This window comes from Lynx rufus, unplaced genomic scaffold (genome assembly GCF_022079265.1).
Source record: "Lynx rufus isolate CCGP_SWC_20201006 ecotype Redwood Valley unplaced genomic scaffold, mLynRuf1.p SCAF_27, whole genome shotgun sequence".
In the NCBI taxonomy this organism is placed as follows: domain Eukaryota; kingdom Metazoa; phylum Chordata; class Mammalia; order Carnivora; family Felidae; genus Lynx; species Lynx rufus.
Window position 1 is genome coordinate 1,338,954 of NW_025814842.1, and position 13,992 is coordinate 1,352,945.

Here is a 13,992-nt window from a genome sequence, read left to right on the forward strand (position 1 = left end):
CAGCATGGGAGGGCCGCCGGGCGCCCAGGCCGGGCTCCGGGGAGGGCGCCCTGGGCCCCTGTCTGTGGGGGACGCCGCTCACCGCCCCCTGGTTCTGCCAGGTCCCCGTGGACTGCCAGGTCACCTGCTGGGACAGCCACTTCTCTTAGTTGACAGGGCCCTTCACACGCACAGTGAGGCCCCGAGTGACCTGTGGTGCACACGACAAGGTCCTGTCCCAACTGGGGAGGGCGGCAAGTGGGACAGAAGACAGCGGGTTTCCCAGACGCGTAGGACGGTAAAAACACAGTAAAATGATGTCTCCTTAATTATTTACACTGATTACACATTGAAGTAACCTCTTGGAATCGTTGGTTTAAATAAGATCTATATCTTAAACTTAACTTCACCTGTTTCTTTTTATTTTTTTATTAAAATTTTTTTTAATGTTTATTTATTTTTGAGAGAGAGACAGAGACAGAGCGTGAGCGGGGGAGGGGCAGAGAGAGAGGGAGACACAGACCCCGAAGCGGGATCCAGGCTCCGAGCGGTCAGCACAGAGCCCGACGCGGGGCTCGAACCCACGAACCTCGAGATCATGACCTGAGCCGAAGTCGGACGCTTAGCCTAGTGAGCCACCCGGGTGCCCCTCTTACTTCTTAAATGTGGCTACTAAATTTCAAGTCACACGTGTGTGGTTTGCATGTTCTGTGGGACAGTCCCGTGGGTTCCCGAGACCACGCGAGCCTGATGGACACTGTGTAACATGTGTGTTGCTGATAAACTACGTGTGAGGAAGATGGCGGGGGCCAGAGGTGCCGTAAGGGAGAACGGAGGGGGTTCAGGGAGACGGGGGCGGCAGCGGTCAGTTTGGGCCGCTGTAACAAATGCCGCCACATACTGGGCGGCTGAAACAACGGAAATGATTCCTCACGTCTTGGAGGCTGGAAGTTCGAGATCCGGGCGTGGGGAGGGCTGCTTCCTCCTGAGGCCCCTCCGTGGCGCGTAGACGCCGTGTTCTCCCCGTGTCCTCACGTGGTCGTCCCTCTGCGCGCGCGTCCGTGTCCTGATCTCCTCCTCGTATAGGACCCCAGTCCTGCTGGGTTGGGGCCCACCGTCGTGGCCTCCTCTTACCTTAACCCCCTCTTCACAGACCCCCCTCTCCAAGTACATCACATTCCGGGTCCCGGGCTTCCACCTGTGGATTTGGGGAACTCAACTCAGCCCCTGACGGGGTGTGGGCCCGGCCCGTGCACGCGTGTGAGCGGAGACCGGGGCCTGCCCTCTCTGGACGGGCCCCTGTGGGGAGCCCACAGGCGGGAGGGAGCTTGGTGAACTGGTTGGTTCCCGTGGGGTGAGAGCTTCACGGCCTTGAACCGGGCGGGAGAGCCGCCTGGGGGTCGCGTCACGTGCAGATTCTGATTCAGCGGGTCCAGGCGGGACCCGAGAACGAGAACCTGCGTCCCTGACCAGCTCTGGTGCTGCCGGCCCGTGGATGCCGCGGGGGGCCGGGTGCTGGCGGCGGCTGGGGGTCCGGCGGACGCCCCGGCAGGCGGCGCTGTCGTCCCCGGGAGCCTCGGGGAAGCTGGGAGCCGCCTGTCGCACACAAATCCTGTTACATCCTGGCAATTAGAGTTTATCGCTGTGGCACTAATCCCTTAAAATTAGTCATTAGCGGCTTAAGAACCATTTAGTGTCGGGTGCCCGCTGATGGGCTGGCAGAGGTGGGGATGTGCCAGAACCAGAACTTTCTGTGGCCTGGCGGCCGGGGCCTCGGCGGGCCCAGGCTCGCGTGGCCGTCTGCGCCTCCCCCCGCTCCCCGGGTGGCCCCGAGGGGACTGGACCGAGTCCAGCAGAGGGAACGGGGCCAGCCCCGGGGGACGATGGCAGGAGCTGTGCTCCCGCTCCCACTGTTTGAATCCTCCTGCTCCCTTCTGGAAAGGAAAACCCCGGAATCGGACGGAGCACAGCCGCCGTCCAGCCCAGGCTGGCCCGTGCGTCGGCGTCTGGAAGGGGCCTTGGGAGACCCTCTCCCTGTGGAGGGAGGAAGCTGGGGACCGTGGCAGGGATGGGACACGTGCCTGGGCGTCTGCACCTGAGGCAAGGCCTTTGCTGGATTTGAGCTGGCCGGCGCCCACCCCGTCCTGCAGAAGCGGGGACGGCGGGCTGTGCCAATGCGAGACCCAGCCAGGCACCCTAACCCGAGAGGGGACGAAAGCTTCGGGGACGGTTTAGGAACCATCTTGGAGGTTGGTGGTGGAGCCCTGCAGCCGTGGGGCCTCGTGGCCCGTGTTGGGCAGTGGGTAGCCGGGGGCCACGGGGCTGTGGCACCATGCAGCCCGCTTCCTCACCTCTGACCCAAATCCTTCCAGAATATTCCTCTTTTGCCTGGGCTGGCCTAGCAACCAGCACCCCTTGGGGGGCATCCAGCCTCCGTGGCCCACTGCGGACGGATGTTCCCTCGGCCGCCCACGGGGCAGAGGTCAAGAGCTTCTGTCCTGGCCCACGATCCAGGACATCCCCGTCCCTCGAGGTCCACCTGCCGTCAGGGCCCGGCCGGACACCCCTACCTAAGCCATCCGAGCGAGAACCAGCCCCACGCCCACTGCCCTGGAGCGTGCCTGTCCCTGGTAAGCGCCGTCTGCACACAGGCAACGTGCTGGTGTGTGTATTCCTGCCCGTGCGCGAGGGGCCACGCAGAGCATTTTTAGGGGCTGGTGACTTCGCGTGGCCTTCTGAACTGAGCGTTCCCTTCCTGTTGCACAAGCGGCCGGCCCTCCATCTGCTCCACGGGGCAGAGAAGAAGAAGGGAAGGCCGGCCTCCCCGCCCACCGCACCCTCCAGGCTGGAGCCTGCAACAGGTGCGGGGGCCTTTCCTCACACCAAGGCTGGGACGGTTCCCGCTGTAGGCTTGGGGCCCCCACGTCCGGGGAGGGCAGGGCCAAGCCCAGAGGGCCTCAGCAACAACCCCCCCCCGCCCCGCCCCACCACCACCCTGCGGGTCTCTGATGGTGCGCAACACGAGCTCAGGGACCAGGCCCTAGAACAGAGCCTGGGAGGGAGTCCACTCTGACGTCTGCCTGAAACCCAGCACGGGGGTGGGTGGTCTTTGCTGCAGAAGCCAGGACCCCCAGGAGCTTCTTCCCAGTTCCCAAGGGGCTGCTCCGCGGGGTTCGGCAAGCCTCCCACGTGGGGGAGCGGGTTTGGAAATGGGTGCTGTCGGTGAGACAGGACACCGGGCAGGGGAGCCTCGGGCCTCCGCACGGGCAAGCCGGGGCTCTCAGCCCGTGGAGGGCGGAAAGGCCCCGAGCTGGACCGGGGTCCCCATTCCCACTGGCTTGTGGCCCTGGGAAGCCACGTCACCACCCCGGGCCCGTGTTCTGTTTCAAAGTGAATAGCAAAGCCATCCGGGCTGTGCTATGATCAAGGGAGCCAGGGGGCTCCGGGTTCAGGCAGGAGAGCCTTGCTGGTGTCCCTGGGGCCTGGCCGGGCCGTGTCTCCATCTGCCCGCGGTGAGGCTGCCGGCCACGGGCTGGCACCGCCGATGTAGCCACACGGGCGGCTGACGTCAGGACTCATTGTCCCCATGACCTGTGACAGGCCTGGAGTGCTGAGGCGTGCGCGTCAATGAGGTGCCACTCGGGCGCTCCAACGCCAGGCGGCCCGTCTTCTGTCCCCCAACGTCCCGTGCTGGGGGGAGGGGTGGGCCACCACTCCAGGCCTTCCCGAGCCCCCCAAACCCCTCGTCAGTGGGCCCCCCAGGCCTGGAGCTGTGAGTACAGAGGCCCAGGTCCCCCCGGGGCTGGCAGCTGGACCCCCTCCCACAAAGGCGGCCCCCGTCCCCGTGCCCAGGGGTCCGGGGAGCAGGCCGACCCATGTGCTCTGATCCCCATCCCTGCCCCGGGTGCCCAGGCGTGTGCAGGCTGCCGGTCCTGAGGTCACCACAGGAAGGAGGACGTGGCCGGAACGACCAGCGTCGCCCGTGGGGGCCTGGGGTTTGGGGTGCTGGCTGCCAGCACTTCCACACGGGGCCTGGAGCCGCCCTTCCGGCCAGCACCTGGGGCCGCAGAGCGCGAGCGTCATCGTCGGTCCGTTGGCGGGGGGGAGGGTGGGGGCGTGGGGGGGCGGAGTCCAGGGCAGGGGAGGTATCTCGGCCACTCTGTTCCACCTGAACACGCGCTCCCTCTCTTCTGCTGGGGGCGGTGGCTCCTGGGCTGCCACCCACCGTCCCCTGGTGTCCAGGGGCTGCCCCGGGGCCAAACCGAGGGCTGGTGGGCAGGGTGAGCCCGTCCTCTCAGACGCACACAGCGAGCCAGCGTGGTGGCCGAGGAGCAAACTTTATTTCATACGGAGCAGGGACCCTGCCGGGTTTGAGCGGTGTGTGGGCGGGGGTACACACTGGGGAGGGGGCCGGAAGCGGGCCCCCCGGGCCACCCCCGGAGCGGCGGCACCGAACGTCCTGGGCGAGAAGGAGGGTGCGGCCTCTCCCCTGCCGGCTACAGGTGCGGGCCGCCTGGGTCTGTGGGGCCGTGTGGCGGGAGGCAGGGTGGGCCCGGGACCTGCCGGCTGCCCTCTGGCGCGTGAGCCGCAGGCTAGGCCACCGTCTGGCGGCTGAAGAGGTCGAGCGTGAGGGCGCTGAGGAAGGCGGGGATGCTGTCTTGGCGCAGGAGGTGCAGCTCGATGAGCTCCGGCACCGTGCGTGAGAAGGCCGTCTCCAGAAGCTGCATCTTGGCGCCCGAGGGTCCCGTGGCCTGGAGGGTGGGCGGGAGACACAGAGGACACACGGTCAGGGGCGCGGTGGCCTGCGGGGTCCCCCCGCCCCTGCCCCAGGGCCCTTCGGTCACAGGACAGGGAGGGACGGAGACCCCGTCCCCGGCGGGGGTCCAGAAGACGGGATGTGGGGCGTGGGGCGTGGGCTCCGGGTGCCCAGCTGCCCTCTGTCGGTCTGCCCAGCCCTCCCCGTCCTCAGAGCCCGGCCACCGTGACGGCAGCTGACACCCCGCCCCACCCCCCCGATGCTACAGACGAACGGGCGAGGGGCCGGAGCCGCCCCAGAGAGCTGCTCTGCGCCCGGGCGGACGGCCGTGCCCCCTGGTGCTCAATCCCGTTTCCTCCGTCACACGGCGCCGGCCACAGAACGGAGGGGTTCCCAGCGGCGGCCCTGCCGGGAGGCCAACCCCACTCGCGGGCCTTGCTTCTCCGCGGGAGGAGCCGCTCCCGGCCACGATACGCGGAACAGCCGGGGTGCGCACGCCGCCCTCGGAGTCCGTCGGCGGACTGTTACTCAGCCACGAAAAGAACGGAGCCCTGACCCCTGCTGCGCCAGGGACGAACCCCAGACACGGAACAACACGCGTGCGTCAGATCACCCGTAGGGAGCGTGCAGAACGGCGAGTCCGCGAAAGTACATCAGTGGTTGCCAGGGGCTGGGCTGGGCACGGGACGGACTGCCAGTGGGCGTGAGGGTCCTTGGTGGGGCGACGAGAGTTCTGAAATCGGGTCGTGGTGGCGGCACAGCTTGGAAGACACCAAATACACCAAAAAGCAAGCCGCGGGGTGAACCGCACAGCGTGGGAACTCTCCCCCCTCCACCCCCCACCCCAGGGCTGGGTGCGTGTACTAAACCCCCGTCTGCCCCACAGCCTGACGGGGCCACCCTCCTCCCAGGAGCTGCGGGGGCTGCCTGGCTCCGCCCGTGTGCAGGGCTCGGCCCTGCACGCGGCGGGCCACACGCCCGGCCCGCACACCGACCTCCGCCCGGGAAGGAGGCCTGGAGGCGCCTGTTGGGAGGCGGTGGTCTCCCTCCGAGACCCCAGGAAGGAGCTGGTGCCGGCCTGCCTGCTCCCCCGTCCTGTCCCACGAGCCCTCCGGCGGCCGTCGGAGCTCGTGGCGCCCAGCGTCTGAGCGGCCCCCGCCTGTGTGCCGCGCCGACGGCCTCTGCTGCCTCCCCAGGGCACCCACCCTGCTCCCCTGCACGTCCGCACGTTTAGGCTTGTCACAGTTCAACACGGACCATTTTTAAACAAAAGTAAGAGAAACCACTCTGACCTTTCACCGAGAAAATCCTTTCATTTCTGCCTTCTGCTCAATTGCGAAAATTTCCCCTAAATGTCAGAGGGGCTGATCCTCGGCAGCGGAGGGGCGGGGAGCAGACGCAGGGCACCGCTCAGGACGGGGGGGGGGGGGGCGCTGAGGGAGGCCGTGGCGCCCGCCTGGCTCGGCGGTTGAGTGGAAACCCTCCTCCAAAGGGGGGTCCCTCCACACCGCGCTGCGCCTGGCCGGGACCCCTGCCCACCCGGGAGGTGGCCTTCAGTCCGGGTGTCTCCCCAGATCCCCGCTGGGCTGTGGGGCCCTAGCCATGCTTTACACACATCAGACATCCCTCGCGGCTGCCAGCACTGCGGCCGTGTCTCGAACAATCGTCACTCGACGCTGGGCACCTCGGTGCACCTGTCCGGCATTCAGGAGGCGAGCGCACAGCCACAGAGACACTGGCTGTGCCCTGGGGCCGGCGGGGGGCGTGCAGGAAGGAGGCGTGACCAGGGCGGCCTTCTCAAAGCCGAGGGTTTGTGAGCCACCCGCCCCCCCCGCCCCCGGCCACGCCGCCCGTTCCGTGGGAAGGGCCGTGTCCTTGCTCAGAGGCGGCGTGGAGCCGTGTGGCTGCCAGCGTGTGCCCCGGTCACGCCATGCCGATCAATCTCTGCTAGGCTCCACCGTGCTCAAATACCACCCGGTCCCCAGGTACCTTGTAAATCACTCTAATTAGGGGCTGTTCGCTTAAAATTAGAGAGCAATTTTTTAAAAAGCAAATTGCCCAGTAAGACGCGTTGGCTGTGGCTGGAAATATTTATGGCCTGTGTCTCTGCCTCCTCTGCCCCCAGCGTTTGGGAGTGACAGGCCGCGGTGTGGCTGGCAGGCGCCCCGTGGCGAGCAAGGCGCTCCGCCACAGTAAGACCCCCGGTGGCCCCTGGCTGGCCGTCAGCGCGGTCCGGCGCCCACACCTCAGCCGGGACTCGCCCCCAGGCCTCCCCTCCCTCCAGACGGCGGAGCTGGGCCTGCCTCGAAGGGTTCGGCCGGGACCCAGACGGCCAGGTCTGTCCACCACGGCGCGAGTCTGCAGAGACGGGCCGCGCGGGGACGCCGGGGGGCTCCGGGGCTGTGCGTCAGCGGAAGGCGAAGCACGTAGGGGCTCCAAAGGGGCTCGTTAAATGCCAGCCTGTGGCGCCCCAGCTGGCGGGACGGCACGCGGCGGGCCCTTTGTGAGATGCCCTGAGTAGGGAACTGCCCCCGCTTCGGTGGCCCCCTCCCAAGCCCCCGACTGCCCGCGGGACGGCACGGGGGGAGGGGATTCCCGTCGAGTGCAAGCCTACCGCTTGCTGAGGGAGCCGAAGGCAATCCCGCGAACGAAGGCACGGGAAGAATCCAGAGATGAGACCCATAGCGAGGTGTGGGTCCTCACGTCCCCACCCGAGCAAGATTTAGACAACGCAACAAGATGACCAAACAGGCAGTGCGAACACCGCTCTCTCAAGACTCTGGGAGCGGGGTATCGTCTCTGCGTCACGGTGGCATGGCGGCTTGTCACAAGGCCCCATCGACTCCCGAGGAAGCGGCTGACGGCAGCTGGAGGGAAACGCAGGACGACGGGAGCATCTTGGGGCCTGAAAACAGACGGCGGACAGTCACAGAGACTTGGGGCCCCAGCTCGGTGACGAGAGACACATGAGATGACGTGGCATGCTTCCGTGACCCCGGGGGCCGAGACGAAACGCGGGGTCATGGCTCGTGGGTGCACCGGGCAGACCCGGGGGGACACAGAGCCCGGAGTGCCCCGCTGGAGACAAGGGACCACCCGCCAGGTGGTCCTGCCTCTCGAGGCAGAGAAGGGAAGGGTCACGATCAAGGAGGAATGAACGAAACTGATGACAGGAGAGGGGGTATTGCAACCAGAGGCCGGTCCTTCGAAACCAGCAACAAAACTGACGGAAGAGAAAAGACAGAAGCTGCCGATACCAGAAATGAGATCCTGGAGCTGTTCCGAGAATAATAAGAAAACACTTAAAAACCCTTTATGCCCATAAACTTGACAGCGGGGAACAGAGCGTCCCTTAAACACCACGGAGCACCAGGGCTCGGTCAAGATGAGGCAGCGAACCCGACCAGTCCGGCGGCCATTTAGGAAACCGAATTTGTAATTAAAACGCTCAAGAAGAAATCTCCAGTCCCACGTGGTTTCACCGGAGAATTTTATCAGACATTTAAACGAGAATTAACGCCCATTTTCCACGGTCTGTTCCGGAAGACGGAGCAGAGAGAGTACTTTCCTGCGTACAGGGGTGTCCGCCCGACAGCAAACCAGAAATGGCGCACACGCACAGGCGGAAGAGAGAAGTGGACTTGGTGCAGAGACCCTCAACAGAGCTCAGCTAACGTGGTCGGGAAGCATAGAGCGGGGAGTACGTCAGGACCACGCGCAAGGCACTTCTGCGTGTGGCCGGTGCGCTGACAACCAGTCAGGACGCGTCACCACAACCCCAGGACACCGAGTCCCACTGCCGACACAGGAAACGAACGCCTCTGACAAAACGCGACCTCCATTCCCGAAGAAAACCCTCGGCAGACGGGCGCGCACGGCCCACGCGGCCTCCGAGTGGGACAGGCGGCGCCGTCCCGTCCTGGGGGCAGAACACACACGTGGGGGCCTCGACGGAGGTCCACACTAACGTGCCCCATCAACCTTCTGTTTTTTAAAAAAATTTTTTTAACGTTTATTCATTTTTGAGACAGAGAGAGACACAGCATGAACGGGGCAGGGTTGCAGAGAGAGGGAGACACAGAACCTGAAACAGGCTCCGGGCTCTGAGCTGTCAGCACAGAGCCCGACGCGGGGCTCGAACTCACGGACCGCGAGATCGTGACCTGAGCCGAAGTCGGACGCCCAACCGGCTGAGCCACCCAGGCCCCCCCCCCCAATCAACCTTCTTAACGCAAGTGCCAGAGCCACCCCACGGAGGAAGACGAGAGAACTGAAAAGAATTCTGACTTAAACCTCACACCTCAGGCAGAACTAAACTCCAAGCCCATCACAGACTCACGCGTAAAACATAAAAACCTTCAAGCACAGAGACGACACTTCAGGACCTAAGACCAGGTGGAGGACTTGTCAGACTTCACACAGAAAGCACAGTCCGGAGAACAGAATGAAGACGGACAAACCGATGGGCCTCATGGAAACTGCCAGCCTTTGCTCCCGAGACACAAGCCCTCCCGGGAAGGGGTACGTGCGAGTCACGAGTGACCCGGGGCTGGCATTCTGTGTCCCGGCGCCTCCTGGAAGGTCAGGTGCACAGGTGGGTTTCGCTCACGGCCGTCCCCCCCGCCGGAACAGGGCCCCCTCCTCCTGCACAGCGCTGGCCGCGGTTGCGACGGTCCGTTCATCTCTGTGACTCCCTGAACCGTCTCCCTCCGTTCCCGGGATGCCCGGGGAAGAGGCGGCGGGAGTCAGGACGGGGCGGGTGGGGGTAATGACAGCAGCCCCACGCCACCCCGGGGCTCACCTCGCCCACGCACTCAGATGCCCCGAGGCTGGCCCTCCACTCCCTCACTGGCTCCCCGGCTGCAGGTGGGAAGGTGGTGGCTGCAAGGCCCGGGGGAGGCCGGCTGCTTGGAGGCCGTCTTCAGTCGCATGAAGGCTCACGTGCGGATCTGGGGGCGGCAGGCACCTGAGCGGACACAGCTCCAGGCGGCCCTGCGTCCCGCGAAGCCCGCCGCTCCCATTCCGGCCCCGTCCTCGGTGCCGCCCCCGGGGCCTTCGTGTGCGAGGCAGGGGCTGGGAGCCCGGGCACAGCACAGGCATGGCCTCTCTCCAGCCGGGTCCCGGCCGGGCTCCGCGGCCAGATGCTGGACCCGCGGGGACAACGCGGGGTGGTCGGTGTGGGCAGGTGTGCGCAGACGCCTGCCGCGTGCCGGGCACCCCCTTCCCGCCGCCACGCACGCGTACCCCGGGTCTTTGGGGTTGAGCGGCCATCCCCCCGCTCAGACGCGACCGCCCAACGCCTCTGCTCTGACCCCTCCGCCTGGACGGCCTCCTCCCGGTGCCGGCCCTGGGTGACCCGGGGCGCCTGGCGAAGCTCGGGTCCCGCGCGTCCGCTGGGTTTGAGAGCCCCCGCTCGGCGGGGCGTGCTTGGTGGTGGGTGGTGGGTGGCCGTGGCCCTGTCTAGGGGAGGAGCCTTCTACCAGGAGCACAGGTGCTTCCTCCTCCGGGGACCAGCCCGCCCTGCAGAGGGGCGGCCCAGGCCGCGCACCCCGGCTGCGCGCACTGACCAGGCTGCGAGGGAGCTCCGGCTACACGGGCGAGGGCCCGATGCGCTGCCCGAGCCGGCACACACCCACCGGTGATGCGCGAACGGCGGCTTCGCCACGTCAGCCAGGAAGTCGCCTTGAACTTCCGTGCCGGAGGAAGCCCCCTGAGCGCGCACCGCAGTGGGTCACGCTCACACATGACATGGCTCTACACGCACAGAGAAAAAGCGTGTAAACCACAAAACCTAAGTGGTTAGCTCAGGGAGCTGCGATGAAACGTGGCTCCTTACGGCTTTGTGCACTTTGTGGATTTTTTACTGCGGCCGCACGTTGTCTCCGTAACCAGGGCCAGCCTGACGCGAACTGGGTCTCCGAGAGCGGCACTTCTGACACAGGGCACTCATCACACGCGCTGTTCTTGCCACAGGCACGGGCGAGTTCGTGGGCCTCACCGGCCACCTGGCCCCGGGACTGGGGCCCCTGGGATGCCCGCCACGGCACCCGTGGGTCTCCCACCCAGAACCACGCACCAGGGTGGCGGTCGGTCGTGGTGTAAGTGGCCCGGCCCACCTGGGCCCCGCGTGGGGACACGGAGGTGACCCTCGGCCCTGGATCCCTCCTCCGTGTAGCCCCCACCTGGCCGCTCCTGCTGCCCCCCTCCCCCCTCCCCGACTGTGACTGTCCTGTGTCTCCTCACCTTGTAGGCCGGGCTGGGCGAGGAGGCCCTTCCCACCGCTGCCCCCCAGGTGCCCCCCCACATGCCCCGCCAGCCTCCGGCTCTGGTGCACGTCCCCGTCCACTGCTGTCGCTCAGGGAGGGTGGGCGGCGGGGGGGGGGGAGTGACCCCGGTGCTCGGCGTAGGCGGACCCAAACAGGCCGGGGCACAGGCAGAGGGACGTGGTGGCCAGCGGATCGGGACGAGCTGGACAGAACGCCGAGGAGGCCGTCCCAGCATGAAGCTGCAAACGCCGAGCTGGCAAAAAGCATGTCCAGCACGGGGCGGAGGGAAATAGCTCCCCCAATTATCCCCGCTCAATTGTGCCGGGAAACGGCTAAATACCGCATGTTCTAATTATACCGGCGTTGCTGGAGTTACCGTCCCCGGCGAGGGGCGACCTCTCCCCAGCGTGCTCTGGGGGGTGGGGGGGGGGCGAGGCCAGGCGCCCCAGCAGCTGCAGATCGGTTCCGAGCCCACAGTTGTTATTATTATTACTCTATTTATACGGCTCTGCATCCCTCGTGCCTCGCCCCGGTTTGTGCAGCTGCTCCCACGGCCTCACGAGGGAGGGGCAGGAGGGCGCACATGGGCGGCGAGGGCCCAGGGTCATTTCCAACGAGCCTCGTGCATCACAGGTGGGTGCCCAGGGGGCCCACAGGTCATCGGCACAGGGCCAGGCTCCGTCTGGCGTCCCACTCCCGGCCGAGGCCTCCTTCCCATCCCGGGAGGAAGGTGGGGACAACCATGGGGGCCGGGCCACCTCCCTCCTACTGGCTCCCAGGGGCAGGAGGCCAAGTGCAAGGGGCCCCCAAATGGCTCTGAAGGCCGGACGTCCCGTGAGGGCCCGGGCCAGATGGGCTGGAGCACGTGTCCCCTAGCCAGCCACCCTCAGCGCAATGACGCGGATGGCACCAGGTCATGTAGGAAGCCCCCCTCCCCGTCCAGACAAGCTGGTACAGTGGAGCGCTCATGGGGACACAGGCGGCCGGCTGGGGGAGCAGCAGAGACTGAGCTGGGGACCTGGGCTCCGATTGTGGCTGCCCCTCCCACTCGCCGTGTGACTGTGGCACCTCCCCGCCCCTCTGCGAGCTGGACTTCCCTCAGTGGAAAGGGGCACACGGTGTCTGTGTCCCCACCTCGGATATTAACTCACTCACGTGCTGACAAGACGGATGAAGCCAGCTGCCACGTCACAGGCTGTCACGGGAACTGACAGTGGCCTCTGGCCAATGGCCCAAGAGGAACTGAGCGGACCCACGTGAGTCTCTCCCCGAGAGACTCGTGGCTGTGGCGCGAAGGAGGGCCCACCTGGGCGCAGTCCGGCCACTGACCATCGGGCCACCGCCACCGTGCTCGCGGTGAGTGCTTGTTCCGCCATGGACTGTCGATATGGGAGGGCAGAAAAAAATCCCTTTAGAAAAACATCCTGAAAGGTGATGAAAACCTTACCGAACATGAAAGGTAAGTCAGGAAAATGACACCAGAGTGCACGGTAACCCAAGTGCTCGAAAGCAGGAACAACACATCTTAAGATACGGCGGCCAGAGACAACCAGACACATGGCCGGAGGCGCAGGATGGGGTGACAGCGGACGCTCACTGGCGACCACGGAGGCCTGCAAAGTACAGAAGCAGCAACCAAACACAACCCCCAGCGCCCCCCACTCCCCGTGGAAATGTTCAGAAGGTGAGGCCGGCTCCAGATGCGCACGAGTGGAAATGGGAGCACGGAGAGCGGAGGGAAGCCCCGACTCTTGAAATCTCTTCACGTGACAGCAGCAGGCCACGAGCCTCCTCGCGTGCACAAAGTGACATCCAAGGGGAGCTCGGAGCGGGGGGTTGTCACGCCCCACGTCGCGAGAAGGCTGCGGGAAGAGGCACGCAAGTCCTTCGACAACCCTCAAAACAGCACGAGAAGAAGTACAGACAGTAAGTCAAAGAAGGAGACAGACCAACTTGTACAAAACATTCCCCCGACCCAGAGGAAGGCAGAGAAAGAGGTTCAAGGAACAAGACAGGCCGGAAACAACGCATTTTGGAGCGAAGACCGTCACTGGGGATGAGGGTTGCTTCAGAATGATGACGGGACTAATTTATACGTGAAATAAAAAAAAAATGACAGAAATACAAGAAGGCACAGACAAATCCAGAATTAGTCAGAGATTTCAACGCTTGTCTGTCTTTAATTGACAGAAGAGATAAAAAATCGGCGAGACTTTGATAGAAGATAGGACACTTGACAACATTATCAAAGAACCTGACGTAACTGACGTTTATAGCACACGCTCCAGCAGAATACACGGTATTTTTAAGTACGTTTGCTACACAGACAACATTCTGGACCTTACAACAAATTTCGACGAATTTTAAAGGATTGACGTCATGCAAAGTACGTTCTCCGACCACAATGAAATTCAGTCAAAACCTAATAACGGAAAGGTAGCTGGAGATTGTCAGAATACTTGGAAACTTGGTAACCTACTTCTAAGTAACCCTTGGGTCAAAGAAGAAACCAAGAGGGAAATTACTAAGTCATTTCAACTGAATGAAGATAAAACAAAATCATCCGAATTTGTGGAGAGACTGAGGCAGACCTTGGGGAAGTTTTTAGCGCTAAATGTCTATGCGAGAAAAGAAGAAAGGGCTCCCATCAGTGACTTCAACTTGCACCTCAAAAAGCTGAAATAAAAAGGGCAAATGAGACCCAATGTACGCAGAAGAAAGGAAACAAAGATCAAAGCGGAAATCAGTGAACCAGGAAACAGAAAAGCAAGAGAAAAAAATGCAACCCGCAGTGGCCCGCGAAGATTAACAAGGCTGACGCACTTGGGCCAGACTGCTTAGGAATGAAGGGCGGAAGACGACTGATGGGGTCGTGGGGGACGGGGGTGACAGCACGGGTCCCACAGATGTCAGAAACACAAGGAGGGAGCACTACCGGCCTCACGTCGGTGAGTCCGACAACTTAGATGCAGCGGACCAACTCCGAAAGAC

At 64.2% G+C, this 13,992-nt stretch overlaps 1 protein-coding gene across 2 annotated transcripts in view; it reads right to left on the reverse strand.

Annotated features, from left to right (window-relative positions):
• Positions 1–4,297: 4,297 nt before the first annotated feature.
• Positions 4,298–13,992, reverse strand: part of MAD1L1 (mitotic arrest deficient 1 like 1) — a 320,239-nt gene continuing 310,544 nt past the window's right edge. For both annotated transcript variants that reach the window (XM_047089198.1, XM_047089199.1), the window contains one exon: positions 4,298–4,730. In XM_047089198.1, the coding sequence (XP_046945154.1) occupies positions 4,572–4,730 (159 nt within the window). In that variant the 3' untranslated portion in view covers positions 4,298–4,571. The remainder of the gene's footprint in view (positions 4,731–13,992) is intronic.